The sequence below is a fragment of the Pocillopora verrucosa genome, chromosome 1, assembly GCF_036669915.1.
Source record: "Pocillopora verrucosa isolate sample1 chromosome 1, ASM3666991v2, whole genome shotgun sequence".
NCBI lineage: Eukaryota > Metazoa > Cnidaria > Anthozoa > Scleractinia > Pocilloporidae > Pocillopora > Pocillopora verrucosa.
In genome coordinates, this window is record NC_089312.1 from 35347199 (window position 1) to 35370221 (window position 23023).

Below are 23023 nucleotides of genomic sequence, written 5' to 3' on the forward strand. Positions count from 1 at the left end.
TTCCGCATTCTCTCCACCCTTATCTGTCCTCACCCGTGATGGCCAACAGAATTCAGTTGTGGCGCCTAAGAATAAATTGGCCACTGTTGCTGCCCTATTATTGCTGGAACAGCGGAGGAATACAACAAGCCTCGAATATCCGTCTATTCCTCCGTGCACGACCAACCTCCATCTGAGAAAAGAGTTTTAAAACACCTTTCACACGGTACTCACATTATGAGTGGGGAAGAGTAGAATATGGTGCATTTTTCCTCTACTGAATTCCATAGATACATTAAAGGAAGTAACAGGTATTAATTCCCGAATACAGACGAATTACAGCATGTTAAAAAATGCTTTTGATGAGGAACGTAAATGTCTTCCGCTCTGATCATTTTGAATCTTCCTCAAGCATTATTGTAGAACAGTGCAGGCGATCTAAAAACAATGTATTTATGGTATATTTTAGGTCTGTTACCTACCGTATCAGCTTGTGATTGCCATCCAAGTGCCACAGGCTGTTTGAGCCTACAATATATATTTCAAACACTAATAAGTCAACGATCCTGGGTTTGATCATTTGTTCTTTTATGGTGAAAGTAATTGGCTCTATTCGAGAACGAATATCCAAAGTCATACTCAAGATATGGTAATGTTGGACGGACATGAGCTCCTTTTCTGTTAAGGTCGACGTGTAAAAAATGGACATCAAAACCTGCACAATTCTCTTAGCGACACATACTTTATGCGGTGCAATATAGAAATAAGCAGCACACTTGATCACATCTATTCAAATCTATGTTTTGCGGTTCAAAGTTTTATGACTCAGAACGTAAAATTACCTGGAAAGCTATAAGTAACTCTTGGGGTCAAATTTCTCCACCGCAGGCCTGCACCTATAGGATAATGGCGTATCTCTAGCGTAGAGGGATCGAGCCGCTAATTCACCCTCGATCATAATGATGCCCGCATTCACACTTCTGGACTTTATTTCAGCCACTATATCTATCAGCTCTTGCATACCTAGCTTCCTTCCTCCATAATGCTTTCTTCTTTCCATTTCATGATAGATGCGACGTCTCCATATTGTTGAAATCGAGACCCCTGAGAAAAGTATTACAGGTAAAATCGTATAAGACACCCTTTATAGCACGATAACGGCGAATATGAAACATAGATCAACCTGTGGCCAATATAAAGCAGCCATATCGATGTTCAAAAACTTTTTAAAATATGATTTAAAATAAAAGAAAACACATCCATTCTCGAAAAAAGGGGCATGACAAAAAAAAAAAATACGAATGACTCCGTGTGAACATTTTCTTTATTATGAAATTATTTTCGGCTCACCTAGTGCTTTCGCTATTTCTACCCATGACAAACCATAGGAGCGCATCACTTCCAACTGCTCCTTCGTAATTACGTAGGATGGTCTACCAGCCCATTCCGTTGAGGTCACAGGTGCCCGGTAACACAACTGCTCCCTTAGAAAAGGAACAAGGCAGCTGTACTGCTCGATAACTTTACCAATCCTTATTTCTATGGTCGACAGACTTTGAACTAATGGGACCAAAATGTCCTCTGCACAGGGTTTCGTGATTATAAGATGCCATTGGATTTTTCTTAAATTCATTACAGCGGCTTCCAACTTGGTCCAAAGGCCGGTTAGTCTTTCTGGAGTTGAAGTACTGTCCTCAATGGCAGATCGGGCTGTAAAATAAAGCGCTTGAACGTCCAGCACAAAGTGTTGTATCGCGTCCGGATTGAGACTAACAACTGTAGAAGAAGTATGTCATTAAATAAGACAACATTGACCGAGGGTCTCAATGGGGTAACCGTTAGCCGTAAAACGGACACAAAATTTTGCCTTCAGGCGTAAAAATTGACGAATTTTAACCGTTAATCGTATAAAAAAAGGTGACCGTACACAAAAAAAATACTGGGACAGCAATGGAGAGAGATTAACCATTAGCCGTAAATGGGAAAAATTTTAACCGTTAGCCAAAAAATCCAACACCCTTTTGAGATCTTCAAAAGGGTGTTGGAAAAACTGACACGTAATTTCATTTTGAAAGGATTTGCGAAAGCACTGATAAATCATCAGCGAAAACGAAGAACCTGATTTTCCGGCTTAAGGTTAACACTAGCATCTTCATTCGCCCGAAACTAACAACTGCGGCTAATTCATAGGCAGCCAACCCAGATAGCCTACCCGGTTTTAAGCTTGTGCGCATCTGCTCGTCTACGATTAATGAAGATGACCTTGCGCCTCTTTTTCTCCCTTCAAAAAGAAGCTTGGGTTGCATGAAGTTGGCGGGCCGCTCAATACATTTTGTCCTTTGTTTTCTCGATCAAAATAATTTGCGCCCCTGTAGATCGCAGAAGAAGCAGTGGAATACGAATACTTTCCACATAATGACCATAATGGCGTTTGAGTAAGTGTTCTTGGAAAGAAGCCTGATACCTACCCGATGCGGGTTGAAGGATGCCAATTACAAGACACCAGGAAAGAAATCTAGAACAGGAAAACTTGTTTACATGCATCGTAGCGTTGAAAGAGAGGTTTTCCTTCCACGAGACGGGCAGTTATAGTTCCCTTGAATTTTTCGACAATTTATCGCCAATTGTACTTGGAGCTTTCTATAATTTTAACAGCAAACAGGAACCTTGTGAAAGATTCATAGCACACGTCCCGCAGTGAAATTAAATTAAAACAAAAGGTCTTTCTCTGTTGTGCCTCACCTCTTTGTTAGAAATTAACTTCAAGTGACAACGATTTCCTGGAGTTACAAACTCGTAACTCTGACTTGGAGTACGGAAGCAAATTATATTCATAAAATCCATTCATCGAATAGGAAATGACTGACGTGTAATTTTATAAAATCTCAAGAATGGCAACCAGCTCGTGCAAAGCCTTGGATCCTAAATTCATTTAATTATGAAAAAAGAAAAATTAGAAATGTCACACCTCCAGTAATCATCATTTCGGATATGACGTTGATGTTACATTTGATACCAGCATACCAGCTCTAAGTGGCACTACTTTTCAGATGAACGAGGGAAGTTCTTTTCTCTCCCTACAACAGCTTGTTTCATCTGTACAAACAAATCTTGAAATGTCTGGTGATCACAGCGTAGGAGCCATCGGGCCTATTTTTGACCCCAATACACAGGTTGGTCCACAGGACTCACAAATTGCAGGCGGGCTACCGGGCGCGAAGCCCTACCGAACATTCGTTTGGGTGGACGACATTGCGCAAGTAACTCAAAACCCAACTCTTGCCCCAGATGGCAAAAAGGTCAAGTTCGACCAGAGGCTTTGCGGAGACGCTGTGGTGGCGCACCTAAAACGGGAAATTCCCGAAATCACGGCGACCAGGTGAGTAAGAGTTTTCCACAAATATGGTCTACATTCTTTCAGCACCGCACCAGCTTAGAAGTTAAAATGGCGAGCGTGAAAATGGTGACTGAATTCTAGTTTCACCCACTTTTCTACGCAAAATATTTTTTATTCACTGAATCAGCTAGTTGTTCTGTTCCTGGGGCAGCGCTAATCGCGCGTTTTTATGTTGTGAATTCCACAGGGATTCCACCGCAAATCGATGAGAGAGTTGCGCTAGTAAGATAAAGTCTATTTCAAACTCATTTATTTCATTTGACAAAACTTAAAACCCTTATTCTACGATAACTTCATTTGGCAAGACTTAAAACCCCTATTTTAAGATAACCTGATGGCTAACTTACAACATTACAAAAAAAACAGTCACTAATCATACACGCCGGCAAAAAATTCAACAATTTCCGGACAATCATCCTAACACAACCACACAAAATTGTAATTCAGTATTATCAACTGAGTTGCATCTCAGTTGATGATACTAAATTACCCTTTTATACTCTCCTAACGACGCAGCACCAAAATTTCTTTAGAATCCTATCCCTTTTATTCACAATCGCACAAAGTTGAGGCTTAAATCGAGATTTCTTAAGTCGAGAGATCAATGTGAAGTAGGCTTATTTTTTGACTGGCAGTGTCAAGAGGGCAAAATAACGTGTAAATAGCTGACCCGAAGGGTCATTCAAGTGCAGTCCAATTTAGACCGCGGTTTTTGATGATCAATGGACTACAAAATCTTCCATTCAGTGCTGAATATAAGCCCTTGTAACAGTTTTTCAAAAACTTGAGGTTTAAGTGATATTTGATCCCTTAGAACACTAGCTCCAAGTGTCAACACCAACCAACTAATTAGACAGCCTCCTTCTATGCATGATTACGCATCAAACTCTCTCTCGTTGCATACTAGGCTTTTTTTTAAGAATAGTACAATTTTAATCAGAAAATCCAATAATACAATAACTACAAAAACAATGCCATATTAATCTAATAATATTAACAAGATAAGGCATCAATACATTTACTTAGAAAACTTAAACTATTACAATTAATAAAATAAAATCTACAAGTAGCTTCTATTAATGTTTAAAATGCGTGATAAATACTATTTAAAAACTTAACTGGTTAGGTCTCTACGGTCTTCAGGGTTTGATTTCTTTTACATATTATTAATAAGTCATCTTGGTACCTGTTCTTTTTATCCGTAGATACCTTGATTATTACAAAGCAAAGCCAAGTGGAAACCATCACCTGTATAAAGTTGACAGCAATTTATCTGCAGATTTAATCCGCAAACAATATAAACAGGCCAGCACTTGGGTGTTCCTGTCTGCCACTGTCGCAGGGGGGAGCCAAACAGTTAACTCTCCACCTGACTTGGGACAAAGGGAAATCACCAGATTTGAACTCAAACTGACCACCAGTCTTACATCCAATCAGTAGCAACATTACTCCCTTAGTTAAACCACTGAATCTCACAATTATCTTGTCAGGTGAACTTGAGCCCCAATATCATGGCGACCAGCGTCCAGGTACTTCGTGTATATTGTTTGAAATTCGAATCAACAAAAGATAATTTAAGCCAATGCTTGGTCTGCTTTCTCATGTTTTAATTTCCTTTCTTCTCTCTTTCATTTGATACTCAATTAATTTGTGTTTTCCCCTTCATTTTGCAGTGGGTTCAGTGACTTTCAAGCTCTCGGACTCTGGACTTAAATACTCAGGTACCACGAAATCAATACATAAAGGGAGGTTTTAGCGTAAAAGATAATTTCAGGATACGTTTGTAGCCTATCGTTGGTAGTTGTAGCAAGAAAGATATTTTTTGTTCTACTTTCCCATGACACAACTGTTACCATCTACATTGTACATATAGCTTATGGCTGCATTCGACTTCATGCATACGTCCATTCTAAGAACATCACCCATTGTGAACCATTTGATAGTTTCTCTTAAAATCCCTTCAGTTCTAACTTCAATAGTGCCTCTATTTATCACTCAATCGCTCTGACGAAGGGCTAACGCTCGAAACGTCAGCTTTTTTACCCTTTACGGTGGCTAATTTACGTTTTCAACCCAGTTGTTAACACTAAATTACCTGCTATACTCTCCCACCGACGCAGCACCACAGTTTCTTTAGAAACTTACCCCTTTATTCATTTGCCTCTATTTACTATGAGCATAGAAAGGGAAACTGACCTTAATATGGTTGTATGGGGGATGGGGGTTTGGGAGTAAGAGCTATATAATAACACTCTGAGTGGCAGTGTGATCAGATGAGCTCTAAAGTGGACGTTAACTTTTACCTTTGTAGGATTGTGTACAGATGGTTTTTTGCCAAACCGTATTTCATTTAACTACCACAAATATTTGTCCTGGAGTTTCCTTCATTGGAATCCCATTCAAAGCTGTAAGCTAGTTCACATTATACCATAGCTCTAGTAAATGTAACCGGTTAAACAAAACCTGAAAATAATTATTTTTATAAAGGTGTTTTCAAAATATGCAGTATGCTAGAAGTTTGGATTCATTGTAATCATATATTACTATGTGGTGTGGTAGTCTTGATGTAACTCCAAGGGTTCTGATTGGTTCTTGCTTGGTTGGTATTTTGTCTGGTGGAGAGTTTCCACGGAAACAGACATAAGCTGTGCTGTATTATTTTTTTTCTTTCTTGAAAACCGCAAAAATTCAAAGTAAACATATATTTTCCAAGAACCATATACTAATCTACTTACTAACATCACTAGCTCAAGCCATACTGAGGAATATTGTCCCTTAGTTGTTTTTGTATGGACCTTGCTGTACCCAGTCTGTACTGCCACAGGGGGTCAGCCTTTTCCTGACTTTTTTCAAGCTGGTATGCTTTACACAATGAGATATTCTTTCTCCTTTTAGCTTTGTTATCACATTAAAAGAGGCCTTCAGATGGCGGTAATTGTGATTTTAAAGGCTTCACATACTCTCTCTTCTGCAGAGAGAGACATGTTGAGGTAGCTATGATTATCATTTTAATAAGTATTGGGAATGTTTTTCAATATCTCTATTTTCTACATATGTATCCATACCCATACATACTGTTCAGTTACCACATTTCCCACTCTATGTATTCCTTAAGCATTTCAAATTTCTTATTTTTTGGTTATACAGTAACCTGAATAATGCCGTCATAAATGGAGATTTTCCAGAGGATTGCCTCTTCTGGATATCTTGCGTTGATTCCATGGATGGAAAAGAAGGTACATACATGATATAGGGCCACTAATGAACTACAGTATTTCCCTGAACAAGTGCCCAGGCACTTATTTAAAATTATCAGCTAAAAAGGGGAGGTGCTTAATTTGGATAAGTTTTTCTTTCAACAAACTGTATCTTTATTTCAACTAAATCTTAAACAGAAAATAAAATGCTATACTGTTATTCATGTACTAGATGTTAAGTCAGTATTAACTGAGCTTTCATTATTTATCAACTGTTTTCTTCAAATGCATCCCAATAACTTTATAATCTATGAAATTACAGGTCTCTGTAGAATAGAGAATAGTGTAGTTGAGCATGGGAAGGCTAGAGCATTTGCCAAGGGCAGGGAAATAGGACAAAAATGAAAAGAACAGATAATGCACAGAAAAGGACTCTTTAAGCACATGATGATGGAAATAAATAGAAGTGAGTAAAGGAAAAGGAATTACTTTTCTTTACTGATTCTGCTGAAGTTGAAGGTTAAATAAATTGGCCATAAAAACAGGTTTTCCCTGTATCCCTGCTAATTTAAGAAATTGAGGGGGGGGGGGACTTATTTGACATTTAGGCCCAGGGGGTGGCTTTTTATTCAGAGGAGGGGGCATTTATTAGGGCATGAGCACTTATTCAAGGAAATGCAGTAACCAAACACCAAAAATGATATTAAGCTTTCACATAAATTGTGTAGATCCCAAGTTAGTCTTACCATTAGGAGGAAATTAAATGATTTTTTTTTCTGTTTCTAGCCATGCAGGCACTCGGTGGCCAAACTCTTGGTGTACCTCAGATTATTCTGTGTACACCATCCATGGGGGGGTCGAGCCAACCCACACCTGTGGAGAGATATGCAGGTAAAAATTCAATTGAGTTTTGCTTTACTCTAAGATAACTTCTATTCTGGAAAAGCCTCAGCCATTAACTGAAAATTTGAAGGTTACTGTAAGAACTCTCTTGATGCAAAAGTATGGGTATTTCCTCATAGTGCATACAAAACAAGAAAATCAAAGCTAAAGCTATTATAATTAACTTTTTTTTGTTATTTTTACAGGGAGCTTTTTTGACTTTTCCCAAATAAGTGAGGCGGTGCAAAGGGCAGCAGAAGCTGTGGAAATTGCACGTGCCAACTGGTAATAGATCTTTCTGGAGTCCCTTTCTTGTTGGACAAAGCTTTAATTTTATGTGCACCATGATATAACAATATGGTACAATTTTGTCTGATACATGGACAAAATTGATTAAAGACCTCATGTAATCAAAATAGTGCTCAAAAAATTGTTGTCAACAGTAATGAGCAACTTACTGGACATATTTTAATAGCCCAGGCTTGCATAATTGTCAGGCTGAAAAAAATGTTCATTTTGCCCAAAAATGGCCATAACTTGGATCAAGTTGTAATCAAACAAATTAAACCAAGCTTGCATCACGGAAAAAAACTGTTAAGACCTGAAATCAACTATACCTGTCACTCTGATGAAGGGCTAACACTCAAAAGGCAAGTGTAGAAACTCTTTACAGTGTCCAATTTGCATTTATTTAAGATTATCTTGTCTTACCCTATAATGTGTCAATTGTCTCTAAACATATTTGATTACTGCTAGGAGGAAGATTTTGGAATCACGAGCTTTGCAGAGTGAACAAGATGAGGTGTTCAATGCAGCTCAGGAAGCAGATGCTTCTAAAGTATTGTTATTTCAACAGATTTTTACCTTAAAACAAGGAGATTTCTTTAGCCTTCTTCTGCCCTAACCTTCATTATCGCAGTGGTTGATACAGCCTTTATTTTCATACATACAAGTTATAGATTGATTGGCTAGTGGGCAACAGGTTAAATGTTTTTTGATAATTATATGCACCAAACTAGTCAGCAAGAAGGGAAAAAGGATTGAATGGTAATTTAGAATTTGATTGCATCAACCATTACAAATCATTTGAGGAAATTCATTAAAATAAAATGATACAAATCCCAGCGTATCAATGAACACATTTGCATTCTTCCAAATGATGAAAAAATTGATTTCTTTTTAGAACCAGCTGCAAACAAATATTTCTGTCAATAACACTTATAGTCAGAGACTTAAATTTGGTATCAGCTACATCTTAATTATAAATGTTCTTACTTAACAACAGAGGAACCAACAACAAGGTGCAGCAAGGCCAAAATTTCAACCTACAGAAAGAAAAGACAGAGAATTAAGCCTCCCCGAAAATGATATGGTAAGTGCTTCATATCTGAAATAGTTAAGACTGTATTTGTGTTGTTTTAAACCCTTGCGAAATGGCTTTTGGAATTCCTAGGAATTCCTAGGATTTTCCTAGGAATAAAGGTGTGAATTTTCGTGGTAAATTCGGACTGGGAATTCCTAGGAATTCCTAGGAATTCCCAACCATAACAACTCTGGTTCTAAAAACCTAGAAATTCCCAGAAATTCCCAAAAATTCCCAGAAATTCCAAGTTTATAGCCAACAGGACTTGGAATTCCTAGAAATTCCAACTCAGAGAACCAATGACTTTCCCTGAAAAGCTGTAAATCTAAAAAATTCCTAGGAATTTCTGGGAATTTTTAGGAATTTTTAGGAATGTTTAAGAATTACTGGGAATTTTAAGCAAAAATTTGAGGCTAATGATATAAAATAAATACTTTAAATTAAAAAAACCCAGCTAAAATTCAAGTATTCAATGGAATTTATTTAGAAGCTTAATTAAGGCTTACATGTAAAATATTTTTGATTAATTATTAACATCAATGTGTGGTAATATTAGAATGGAATTTGATTTATTTTTCTTTGATTGAAAACTTCATATGGATTAATCCTCAATTACAGCTATTCATATAAAATAGTCCTAATCAATCATTAAATTTGGTTTGACACAAATTGTGAATAAAATCTGTTGATTCTTTTCCATAAAATACAATATCTTAAATTATATTTGAAAACCAAGCACTCTTGGGAGTGAAGGGGTTAATTACAGACAAATAAAATTGATTTTTTGATTAAAATCTTGTTGTAAATGTAACAATAAATTAGAATGAAGTTAGCCTAAACTGCAAACTTAGCTGCTGTTTGTATTTTTTTTCCTGGGCTCACAATGAGTTGGCCTTGAATGAGGTTGTCTACAAGAAGCTTGACCATTTTGTATCTGGATTCAATGACATCTGAATTTGAAAAAAAAAAAAATTTTAATATGTATATTTAAAGCTCAGACCAGGCCTTTAAGATGGCTATGAGGAAAAGGGCATTCATTGGATTCTCAAATTGAGAAATCTCTGTTATATTGAGTGACTTTTATATTGGAGTTAGTACATCTCTCTCATAGATTTTACTAAAAAAGGGCTGAATACATTATTTTGTTTTTACCAAGGAGGGCTTCTTTATGTAATAAGGTTTGTTTAATAACAGTTCCTATTATGAATCTTGAATGTTCCCAAACGTGACAAGAGGAATCTTGAAACCTTACTGATAGGTTTATTTCATTGTAAAGCATAAGCTTAAGAAACTGCGGCATGCAAGTGACCGATTCGATTCTCAGAATTATTCTAGTTTCAGTTGCGCCGAGCGTTATGTAAGCTTAATTCAACCCGCTACATCTATTCTTTTATAAGATTTTGATCACGTAACGAATATCGCAAGTTTTACTCACCACAAACTTTCAAAATCGTAGCTTTACAGATGGCCACTCGACCCTTGTTTGTACCAGTCAATATGTCAACTGTTGTCCCTTCTTTTAACTCCACGGCGCCTACGACTTTCTTTTCTTTTACAACACTCACACTGTTCTCGTTTTCCCATTGAACCACAATAAAAGCTATCTTTAGAAATGTTATATTAAGCAAAACAGTTGAGAAAAACGATCAACCGATGAAAAGTACATTCAAAGACGAGCGCCAAATGGAGTCTTCTTTGTTTCCGATCACGGGCATGATCACGTGGATCTTTTAGGACTTGTCATTGGCCAGCAAAGTGAATCCGCTGGCTTGCCGATTGCAGTGTTAAGAAAATCGCACAACTTTACTCTGACTTCTCCGACCAGTTCTCTGCTTCTAGACGATGGATACCTTGGTGATATAAATAATGATGTGAGCTCACTCTATGTAGAAATAATCGACAAGAATCGATCGTATTACAAATGCACGATTTGTGGCCGAAGGTTGTCGAGGAAACAAAGACTTGAAACTCTCTTGAGTTGTGTTCATGGCAAAGGTGAGAAATAACACAAGCCAATCACAGTTTTGAATGCGACTACAAATCGTCTTTTACCCTCATATTTATAAAAGAAGGATACCACATTAGGAAGTATAAGAGATACATAGATGATCCCAGTGTACCAGTACCTGAATCTACAAAGCTTGACCGTAGCAAGCGTTCAGCAACACGTTCCAACACCGCCGTCTCGATTCCTCAGTCAGTCGTTTCCACTGAACTTAAAGCAGTAGTGACAACAGAGTAGAGTGCGTCTTACAAAGGAGAAACATTTTTATAAGAGACAGAAGTAGCTATATGCGATTACAGAGGTGCGTTGGAATTCTGGTCCACAAATAGTTATGCCCTGTCTCAAGTATAAAACAATTTTGTTGATAGCTGACAGACAGAGAAGAACAACAATTAAACTTTAGAGCTGTTATTATTGAAGTGTGACTTGCACTTTTCATTTTTATATAAAGAAGGACTTTTATTGTTTTTTTAGAGGGCACGGTAACGAATCCTGCAATCTGATTGGTTCTTTACCCGGTCAGTATTTTCCTATCTCTGCCCACGGGCCACGGTAACGCTTTCGTGAGTCGCCGAGTACATCCCAACTTTCGTTGTCATTTTTCATAAATATACCTCGTTTTCCGGCTGGGCAGTATTTTAAAGCAAACAAGTCGGTCATTACCTCAAGCCGATAAATAACTTATGAATCCTCTCTTTTCTCTCTCTCAAATCACTTTGGTTGACAGAAAAATATTGGTTTCAGAATGAATTTGTATAAACGATAGTGTCATTACGTTGGTTGACAAGCGACCTAAAAACCGTCTGCAATTAATTTTAATCATTCACAAAAAGTACCCAGGAAGTTAAAACGTGAGGTATTTGGTTACAGTTAAACTGAACGATGGAACTTTCATTAATTTAATATCTGAATTTTCTCGAGAAAATTGTTAGTAGAGAAAGAGCGAGCAAAGTTTTAATTTAAGTTCTACAACAAATATAGGCTCCCGGTGAGTCTTTCCAATTCCGTTCAATTTGGACATTTGTACCGTAAATTACACAACAGAAACTGAAGGACTTTTTCGAGAAAAGGCCGCATTAAATTCCCTTGTGTCTCGTTGGAGCGTGCCGTTCGAATTTAGTTTTTGTGAAGGAAAGACCAGATTTACACACGCCATTGCAGCAAACAAACGAGCAAACTCTCACAACTTCAAAATAAAAAAATTGAATTTACTCACAATTACTTTCCTCGCCGTTTACTTAATGAACAGAGGTTAATCTTCGTACATGAATGAATCGTCGATGAGAGTGAATAATACTTTCCGTTAGATCGTTGACTGATTTTGAAGAAAACATTGTCGTGACAGTCCTTGCCAAACTAGTTCCGTTGTTTTTCAAATGTTCTTATGCTTTTTTCTTTTCTTACGCGCTCTCTAATTGACAGGTGTTAGATTGTGACAGATACTTGCAAAAATAATGTTTCATAGTTTCTTTGGAAGCCTTTTAAATCACCTTTATCGTTACGGAAATGAAAATGTTTCGCTGAAGAATCTCTCTTTAATTTGCATCACCTCTATTTTAACTACCATTTACTCGCTCAAAAATTGTTCAGTTTATGGAAGATCTTGCCGTATTTACAGCCCTAAATCATTCGGGTTCTTTCGGAAAGAATTTCGTCAAGTTTAAAAACAATAAATATGTTATTTACCGGCTAAGGGTCGGTCCGTATGGTGAAAAACTGTGACCTCGGTCTTGAAAATGCTGCCCTCGGCCTACGGCCTCGGGCAGTATTTTCAAGACCTCGGTCACAGTTTTTCACCATACGGACCTCCCAGCCGGCAAATAACATATATGTATTTTGCACCAAAAATAAAAAGATGTAATATTTTTTGGGAAATCCAGTGATTATGACATTTAAGAAATTAAGTTATGAAAGGAAACTTGGTTGGTACTTCTCACTACTAACAAGTCTTGTTGACAAATATTTTCAGATCAGAGTTTCAAGTAAAGTAAATTGAAGACGTCATTTAAAAGGTGTTTTTTCTTAAAGGGAACATTGACTACCTCTGTCTTGTCTGCATGCCAAATGTTTGCAAAGTGTATGGATGATCCACAAGCATTGGAACTCTTACAAAAATGTTTTGTAAGAATAAAAACAGCAAAACAAATTACAGCAATTAGTCACGAAAATAGAGCAAAAAACTGGAAAAAAAAACAGTAACAACAATCATGAAAAAAGAAAGATTAATTTGGTGTTGAATTTGTTTCTCTAAGGCATGAAATTTCTACTAAAAATATTGTCAACAAAAAGTCTCTGACTGTGTTTGAGGCAACTGAGCTTGACTGTTCCAAGGTTTTCTAACAAAGGCAACCAGTAATGTAGGTTAAGGAAGTAAGATAACAATGTAATTATTGTTAATTATTGTGGAAGTTGTGTACCAAGGAACATCCAATGAATGTTTGATGATTTTGGCACATCAGTGAACATGAGACATTAATTTGCATCACAATTAAAAATAGTTTTTGATCATGGAATCCAAGAGTCCTTTTAAGTTAGAAAGCAAATATGTGATATGAGTACATTGGATTAATTGGCAATTTCCATTCAACATAACTGACAGCTGGTTCATGAGAAAATCCATATGAATGTAAAGATTTACTAAAACTTAGTTTGAATAATAAATTTCATGATCTTTAAGTTATAAACATAAACATGTATGTATATCTCTTGGTAAGTTTTGTATAGCATACCTTTTATTGAGCCAAAGTTTTAAGCCACTGAAATTACCCCTTTTCTTAAAACCTTCACATTCAAGGTATTGAAAATTTCTTAGAATTTATGTGGACCTCAATTCCCAGAAATTCCTAAGAGTTCCACACTTCTTAAATTATAGGTAGTTTGTAAAGCTGAGAATTCCTAGGAATTCCTAGGATTCCAAGTCCTCACAAAACTGGAGTCTTCCTTTCCCAGAATAAGTAATTCCAAGCTTTTTAAATCAGAGTTAATTTGCATAATTGGGAATTTTTGAGAATTCCTAGGAATTCCCAGGAATTCCTAGGAATACCCAGAAAACTGGGAATTCAGTTTGCAAGGGTCATTTGCATAATTTGGGATTTTTGAGAATTCCTAGGAATTCCCAGAAAACTGGGAATTCAGTTTGCAAGGGAAATGCTCTGTCATATAATGCAAACCCTTTTGCAGCTTACTTAAATGGGGTTATACATACATTTCAACTCTCACAGCCAGCAAACATGCTCAATAAGATCTGGAAAAACATAATTATAAGAAGAAATAGATAAAATATTTCAAAGGTATACATTTTCTATCATTGTGTTTTTTTTTCCAAGTATATATATACAAGTAGCTCTTAAGATTTAATGAATGGAAAACAAATATGTTTCTGACACAGGCCAAAGAAATACGCAATTTGCGAGAAAATCGGATGAGAAAAGGACCAAGAGATGGTGTAAAGATTAAAGTTTACACGCCCAGTGATTTGTTCAAAAGAACTTTTCACAGAAGAGGTTGCTATCAAGTAAGTATGCATGATAACCTTGAAAGCAAATACAGCTTTAAAATAATGTACATAATAATCCAAATGTTTTGATATTTTAAGAAATTATAAGAGTTATAATAGCACCACAACATGAGAAAGGAGATTTGCTTTTTAAAAAGTGCTGCTGCACATCCCCTCATGTAGCTCATATTATGCAATTTTTTATTAACTACTTGTAGGAGGTGTATGACTGGCTTGGGAGTAGCCAGATGCAGCCATTGTTCTTTTTCCTGGAGACACAGGAAAACAGGACAGTATTTCAAACAGAGGCTATTAAACCTCCTGGAGAGGTGCTGCGGCTAGTAGAAAAGGTATTGAATCAATTAACCAATTCAAGTATTGGTGTGTGGTATTTTTAACCCTTGAATTAGGTTCAAACCCCATGTTTCTTTTATTGCAATAAAAAACTGCAGATTATTTGATAATGCCATTTGGAGAACTTTGTTATCTTGTGAGCAATATCCAGTTTTCATCAATCACTGTATGTTGGGCAACACTCTAAAATGAACTACATGTTTGAACGTTCTTTGCCAGTCAGACTAGAACTGAGTTGAAGTTTTTTTCTTTACTTCCAGTCTGAACAGGAAATGGAAAAACTCATGTCAGAGTCCCCAGAAAAAGTAAGTACACATGTTGTACTTACAAGTTGAGGCTTTTTAACACTATTTCATCTCTCCTGACTTTTCATACTGCTTCATCCACATCATAACATGTACCAGAACACCTCTATATGTGTGTATCATCTGTTGCCTGCAGATTGCAATTCTTTCTGTCTGTGTAATTTTAGCCAGACTTATTCCAGTTTTTTTTTTGTCTGGTTAAATGTTGGGATTAGGTGATATAGGAAACCTTAGCTAGGGTTAGATTTGCCTGCAGCTACTTTGCTACAGGTGCTTACACACACAAGCCTGATTAATTTGATGACCATTATCTGGGTTATATTGTTAGTCACTAATTCCTGTCTGTCTCTTTGCGTACTTTTGCAACTAGAGAAAAACACACCTGAAATTCCTCAACTCAATGAATTTCAGAAAATCTTACGGCTAGATTTAGTGTTGGAAGGTGCTTTTGTACCTGGAACTTGTAACCTGTACTATAGAGGTGGATGGTGTGTTCCTTTGCAAGGTCTCACCTAGAGCTCTATTGCTAGATTTGACAGCGGAAGGTGCTTTTGTACTCTGGAGTTTGCAACTTCTACTATAGAGGCCAAAGGTGTATTTGTCTGTAACGGCACATCTAGGGCAGGGGTTCACCTGGTGTTCTATAACTAGATTTAGCAGTGGAAGGTGCTCAAGTACTCTGGAGTTTGCTATTTCTAATATAGAGGCAGAAGGCATGTTCCTCTGCGAGGTTTCACCTGGAGTTCTATGACTGGATTTAGCAACGGAAGGTGCTTTTGTACTCTGGAGCTTGCAACTTCTACTATAGAGGCAAAGGGTGTGTTCCTCCGCAGCCCTGGGCGAGGACTCACCTGTAGTTCTATAGGTAGATTTTGTGATGGAAGGTGCATAAGTACTCTGGAGCTTGCAACTTCGACTATAGAGACGGAAGGTGTATTCCTCTGTGGTGCTACAACTAGGGCGAGGTTTTACCTAAAGTTGAATAACTAGATTAAGTGGCAAAAGGTGCTTTTGTACTCTGGAGCTTGCAACTTCTACTATAGAGGCAATAGGTGTGTTCCTCTACAAGGTCTCACCTGGAGTTCTATAGCTAGATTTGGCAGCGGAAGGTGCTCAAGTACTCATTAGCTTACAAATTCTACTATAGAAGCGGAAGGTATTTCCTCTGTGGCACTGCAACCAGTGTGAGGTCTCATTTGGAGTTCTATTACTAGATTTGGCGGCAGAAGGTGCTTTTGTACTCTGGAGCTTGCAACTTTTACTATAGAGGCAAAGGGTGTGTTCCTCCGCAGCCCTGGGCGAGGACTCACCTGTAGTTCTATAGGTAGATTTTGTGGTGGAAGGTGCTCAAGTACTCTGGAGCTTGCAACTTCTACTATAGAGACGGAAGGTGTATTCCTCTGTGTCGGTACAAGTAGGGAGAGGTCTCACCTCAAGCTCTATTGGCAGATTTGGCGGTGGAAGGTGCTCAAGTACTCTGGAGCTTGCAACTTCTACTATAGAGGCAAAAGGTGTGTTCCTTTGCAAGGTCTCACCTGGAGTTCTTTTGCTAGATTTGGCAGCAGAAGGTGCTTTTGTACTCTGGAACTTGCAACTTCTACTATAGAGGCTGAAGGTGTGTTCCTTTGCGGTAGTGTGACAAGAGCAAGGTCTCACCTGCAGTTCCATGACAAGATTTGGTAGTGAAAGGTGTATTTGTACTCTGGAGCTTGCAACTTCTATTTCAGTGTTGCAAGGTGTTTTCCTTGGTAGGGGCTCTGCCATTGTCACTGTTAGTCCAGATTTACACTTGTTTCATTGAATTAGGAATAAAGGGGTGTTTTTCTCACTTAAGTATCCTTATCAGTTGTAGTATTGTATCATTTCAAAGATATTTTACTTTAATATTAAAATAGAATTAAGGAACTGAAAGAAATGCTGAGAAGTCTTAACTTCCCATTTGTTAGACGAAACTTGGACGTTAAATTCTCCTAGCGAAAGACAAATGAAGATAATCTATTTCTGTAATCAATGATTCTTTGAGCCAGGGATGCTTCCAATCTTCTCCTATTTCCTTCCAGGTGTCATTCAAAGGAACTGGCCCTTTACAAACTGACAAAGATCTTAATTCAACCATTGAGACCAGAGGTATGTTTTGATTGGTTTTTGTTCTAGCCTTGCAAGTGCTTTTCACCTCTTATCTAGCTTGAATGCTTTAGAGTAATGCAAACAGCACTATTACCACTGAAAGTAAAGTAACCAGCAAAGTTTGTATACTAAATTAAATTAATAAAATTGTACACTAAAATGGTGTTAATGACCCATTTTTCATCTTGTTTAAAAAGAGTGAAAAATAGATGTGCTCCACCATTATGCGGGTATCAGCGGCCATCCCGAGGGGTCGACCCCCGGGCAACCCAAGGGCAACCCACGGGCTTAGCAGGGGATTTGTAGCAAAGGCATGCCCCGCACGCGGGGCATCAGAGCGCTTTTGCGTTTTTGGCAAAATACCCCGGGGCCATACCCACGGGATTTGCACGTAATCTGCTGTTATTTTTGCTTTCCTACAAGGCCCAACGAGCGTAAGAAGTGGGAGGTTTTCTGTAAGCGAGCGGATAAAAAATTCAAGACACTCGGCGATCCAAGAATCTGTTCATTGCATTTTAAGGAAAGCGACATCGAGATTTCAATTTCATACGGTTAGTTCGCATTCGAAGCGTCTTGCCGATCGGAAGAGACAGTGTGATGAAAAACCGCAAGCCAAGAAAGTTTGCCCCAGAAAGCTCGAATTTGAGGACTCCATAGAGACTTGTGTGGATTTTAGTGCTGATGTGGCTTCAGTAAACCATGATCACTCGTACTTTTGCATCGAGGAACAGGCAACACCGACTATATGTTGCCCAGGTTGCTCCAGGGGTGGAGGTATTTGTCCCAATTTTTTGCCCTACCCGAGGGGCTTTAGCATGTATTTGTCACGGCATCTGTGACAAATGCCCCTGGGTGCCCGGGGGTCGACCCCCCGGGATGGCCGCTGATACCCGCATTATAATTGGATAGTTACAAGTCGATGTACACAGAAAATATTAAGAGAGGATGTCAGCATCCATCGAACAAATTTGAAATATTGTGGCAAGTCGCCCAAATCTCGTTTTCTCTCCTACTTTCATATTTTGTTGCCCAATATATTCTAATAATTGTGGGGTAGTTTTTTTGCGAAAATATATTTTAGTTTTCGAGAAATGACTTTTTTCGTTCGACCGCTCAAATATGCAAATTTTCACCGTGAATATTACCCGAGTTGTGTGACCTCATGTAACGAATGTACTGGACCTACGGTATTTCTGTGAACATAATCCTTTGTTTTATCATCTAAACTTAATCCCCTGTCGTTATTGAAGCTGCCAAGGATATATTTATTTTTTGGTGAATATTTTTGTCCGACATACTTTTCCTATGTCGAAAAGTAGCATCAAAACAAAGACAGTTTTAACAATGACCGATATGACACAATCTACTGAGCTTCAAGCTTTTAAAAGACCAAAGGATGGTTATAAAGTTACTGTAAAAATTTCCTTGTGTATTTGCGTTGTTCTATCTTGAGACGAACTCAAAGTCTGGCAAAATTTATTTGATAGCGACTATGAAATGTACATGGTGCGCCTACTTGTCGCCACCGTTGATTGGCATAAATCACCACAACTTGTAAAAAAGTCTAACATAACACTCTTACCTTGTTTATTTGTGATTTTATTAGCCGCTTCGTTTGTTATATTACGTCTGGGTATTACTTTTTGACAGGAGCTCAGGTTTTGCGTTGTGTTTTCCCCTCCCTCATTTATATCATAAGCTAGTCACGCAATAGTTGATACCGACACAAGTGAATATTTACCATTTGTAAAGATTTTTGTTAACGTTGAATTGGAAATATCAAAATATGTGCTTTCTTTACTAATCGTTGTTTCAGCGGCAGCGAAGCAGTTAAAAGCGGGTTGTTGCTTCAACGCTACTGAAATTTTTAGTATTTAGACAGGCGAGCAAAGCGTGATGCTCTGAGAATAAAAACTTTAAGGGGCCTTTTACATGATATCCGAACGAGGTTTGTACAAGAACGAGCTCTACCATAATAACCAGCATAAAATTTATTCGAAATGAGTCATTTCTGAGTGAGTTTATTGCAGTTTTTATTACAGAACGAAAGACTCATTCTGGAGGACCTTTTCAACCTGTACAATGTAAATGGGGCACGGCTCTCATATTTATATGAATCCTCTGTAGGAGCGAGGGAAGCATTGATAAAGACAGAAAAGGACATAAAGACTTGTTTTTACAGGCTAATTGTTCCAGTCCCACACGGATAAGACTTAATTACCTTTTATAATTTTATAGCGATCGTTTTCGAAATTCCAGGCGCGCACCCCGCCCTCTTATGTAAAGGGTCCCCTGGGGGTGCTAATACGTGCAGCACACTTGACATTTAGCTAGGACAAATTCTGATGTTATTTTGGCGAAGAGAAACATTGTTTTGTCTAGTAGCTAGTGCGGAAGGGCCCTTTACCACCGTGTGCGTAGTTGCGCGTCCCCCCATACGGCAGAAAGCCAACAAAGTGTTCAGACATTACTTCAGAAAACTCCGCCTCTGTCTGAATTTTTGGTAGCCTATTGACCAATTCCCAATCGAGACTTAACTCTGACGTCACGCGTAATTTTGCTCACGGTGTTAAGTAGCCTGCTTACCGAAGCCATGTTATGAATTTTCTAGATATCTTGAGTACTATCTGTGATACACGCTTGCTAATTCCCCTATCAGCTTTGGAATTGACTTAACCCTACCTTTACCATGGCCGGACATTTCTTTTGGCACCCTACATCTGCTATTGGAACTACGATTCCACCCAACACCGAGATTTGATCTGTGAGTGGGGGCAATTTGTAAAATGATCGATATCTTTTGGCGTCTCGAAGATGCCGGCACGCGACAAAACAAGATCAACTTCATTTTCTGGATCTGAAAACTTGCAACTCCGCAAGTGACATGAAATGTCTTTTTAACAATCACGCAAGGGAACGACTTGGTCTTCTCGATAACTAAACCCACAAGTTCCACCAGCGAACGATTTAACTAAATAGCAAATCTCCATGTTAGCATGTAAGATGAGACGCTTATTAAAACAGATCAGTTAGCTAAATCAGTATGTAGCTTGTCAATCAAATTGACCACTGTAACCATACTTTGACTTCAGCCGGCAAAGGAATCATTGATGGATCTGGACATTTTAGTTTTCTGAATGCAGTAATTCCTGAAAGGTTTTTCTAGATGTCATGCAAAGAGGGGAAAAAACCCATCTCTTGGTATTTCAGAGGTTGATTCATCTTTGAATTTCTGTGTCACGCTTGTCACGCAACTGATATAATAAGTTAGAGTAGATATATAAACTGGAACTCAAATCTGGCTAGAATGTGGTAGAGCATAATTAACGTGATCATCGAAACAGCTAATAAAATCATTAATAAATAAGATAAGAGTGTTATGTTGGATTTTTTTACAAGTTGTAGTGATTTATGCCAGTTAACGGTGGCGACAAGTAGGCGCACCATGTACATTTCATAGTCGCTATCAAGTAAATTTTGCCGGACTTTGAGTTCGTCTCAAGATAGAACAACGCAAATACACAAGGAAATTTTTACAATAACTTTATAACCATCCTTTTGTCTTTTATAAGCTTGAAGCTCAGTAGATTGTGTCATATCGGTCATTGTTAAAACTGTCTTTGTTTTGATGCTACTTTTCGACATAGGAAAAGTATGTCGGACAAAAATATTCATCAAAAAATAAATATATCCTTGGCAGCTTCAATAACGACAGGGGATTAAGTTTAGATGATAAAACAAAGGATTATGTTCACAGAAATACCGTAGGTCTAGTACATTCGATACATGAGGTCACACAACTCGGGTAATATTCACGGTGAAATTTGCATATTTGAGCGGTCGAACGAAAAAAATTATTTATCAAAAACTAAAATATATTTTTACAAAAAAACAACACCACAATTATAAGAACATATTGGTCTACAAATTATAAAGGTAGGAGGGAAAACAAATTTGGGTGACTTGCCGCTGTTTGTTTGATGCATGCTGACATTATATTGGAATATTATTTGACTTTGGTATACATTAAAGAATGTCCTCATCATTTGGAAGTTCAGGTCATTAGTTTTCAAACTTCTATAATCAGGGTGACCACAAAAATAATGTGGTCAATAGCCAGGACTTGATTGAAGAAATACAAGTAAATAACATTACATATTAGTTTAACAATACTTTAAAAATTCAATTTAGCAGATGATAGTAACAAGAGCATTGGAAAGAAAGTTAAGAAGATGAAGAAGAGAATAAAAGAACTGGACAAAAAGGCAACAAAAGGGGAATCAAAAGACACAGATGACAAAAAGAGGAAAAGAAAGAGAAAACCAGAAGACAACAACAAGTCAAACTTAAATGCAAAAAAATGAAAGCCAAAGAAGATGACATTGAAATGAACAAAATAAGTAGACGTCAAATGAGAAGGCTAAGAGCTAAAGAAAAAAAGAAAGGTAAAACTAATAAGTAGGAAAATCTATCTTAGGTTTTATTGCAAGTGATCTATCTATGTATATGTATTTCCATTAAAACATTTTTTAGCTATTTTTCTTTAAAGTAAACTTGAAAAAAGGAAACTTTTTATAGACCTTAGCTAGTTATACAACACAAATGTGAGAGAACGAGTCTTATTGCGACTTGCTCCCTCACATTTTGGCTACAACATTTAATGAACTGAAATCAAGAGTCTTAACCCTTTAAATCCCAAGATCTGATAGTTAAGTCTCCCCTGTAGCTGCTACTCATTTCCTCGTTAATTAGTTATGAGAACTTGCTGCTAGATCAAGATAGCAGCTTCAACCTGATAAGATTGAATATTCACATTATCTGTTTGCTGAATAATGTATGGATATTGTAGGGAAAAGTTTTATGTTAATCACTTCCAGGAGTTAAAGGGTTAATACATTGTTTTTATATCTCACTCGTAGGGAATTAATTTATCATCACCTCTCTAAAATACTGAATGTCATTGTAGAATTTGTTTAGTTTGATTTCAAAGCAACAGTTGTAAATTAAGATTTTTTCACTGATGATGATGTTTAATGTCGTTCTTTTTATTCAAGATTTTTACCTGATGTCCGCTGAATTGTACTCTGTTTGCAAGACAACTTTTTGCTTTAAATACACAACCATTAATACAAAAGAAAGAGAGCCCATAACATGTCATTAACCTTGTTGTTTTAAAATAAAAGATGGGCTTTATACATCGAATTCCGGTTGAGTGGTTACTGATCCCTTGCTTAGTTTGAGCTGGTCAAGTGGTTAACCCTTTACACTCTTACATTGTCAGTCATATTCTGTACCCTGTCTTCTTTGCATCCCCTTGGATCCCATTTCTTATAGTACGGACAAAGAGAATTTGTTTGACAATCAGGAGCCTCTTAAATTGGAGTTAATTTCCATCATTGTCTTGACCTTTACATTTGATCCAAGGGTGATACTGCAAGGAGAAAGGAGAAGCCAGTCGCACTTTGGGGGTTTTAAGGGTTCACTGATGGAAACAGTGAATGATAACCGAAATTTAGCATTTTCGTAGACCGTGCTTGAGATAGTGCTGTCAAATTACGCATTTACTGAGCAACAGCAAATGCATAATATTTAGTTTGACGTTCATTGAGCCGTGGAAGGCTAGATTTGTGAAAAATACGAAAATTTTTCTGGTTTAAAACTAATGTACAAGCACACAATATTTGTACATTTTATGTGTTTCGGCTTTCAATTATCACCTTATGTAACCGCGTGTGCCAGGTACACAAAGTTCAAGAGTTTGCTACACAAAGGTATAACATAACTAGTGGCTAGATTCTATGTGCATACTACGAGTAGAGATTTCATAACCCTACCTCAACAGTCATAACCTCCAAATCGGTGCTTGCTTCAATACTTGCGGAGAAGTGGTGCTTATCGTTTTTGTAAACTAAGTGAAC

The 23023-nt window shown here is 37.4% G+C and overlaps 1 protein-coding gene across 1 annotated transcript; it reads left to right on the forward strand.

Moving 5' to 3' along the window:
- Positions 1–4490: 4490 nt before the first annotated feature.
- Positions 4491–22287, forward strand: LOC136279364 (uncharacterized). Its single transcript, XM_066163006.1, has 12 exons — positions 4491–5783; positions 6272–6366; positions 6524–6612; positions 7360–7464; positions 7662–7740; positions 8212–8293; positions 8741–8827; positions 14212–14337; positions 14538–14669; positions 14934–14978; positions 17039–17105; positions 21297–22287. Exons 1-12 carry the CDS (start codon positions 5700–5702, stop codon positions 21467–21469), a joined length of 1164 nt encoding a protein of 387 aa, XP_066019103.1. The 5' UTR covers positions 4491–5699; the 3' UTR covers positions 21470–22287.
- Positions 22288–23023: the final 736 nt, after the last annotated feature.

Bases quoted from the DNA above. Each gene is read 5' to 3' on its own strand.
- LOC136279364 (XM_066163006.1), top strand. From the start codon at position 5,700: ATGGTTTTTTGCCAAACCGTATTTCATTTAACTACCACAAATATTTGT. The intron at 6,367-6,523 runs GTAGCTATGATT...TTGGTTATACAG, and splicing joins GCAGAGAGAGACATGTTGAG to TAACCTGAATAATGCCGTCA. The intron at 8,828-14,211 runs GTAAGTGCTTCA...TTTCTGACACAG, and splicing joins GCCTCCCCGAAAATGATATG to GCCAAAGAAATACGCAATTT.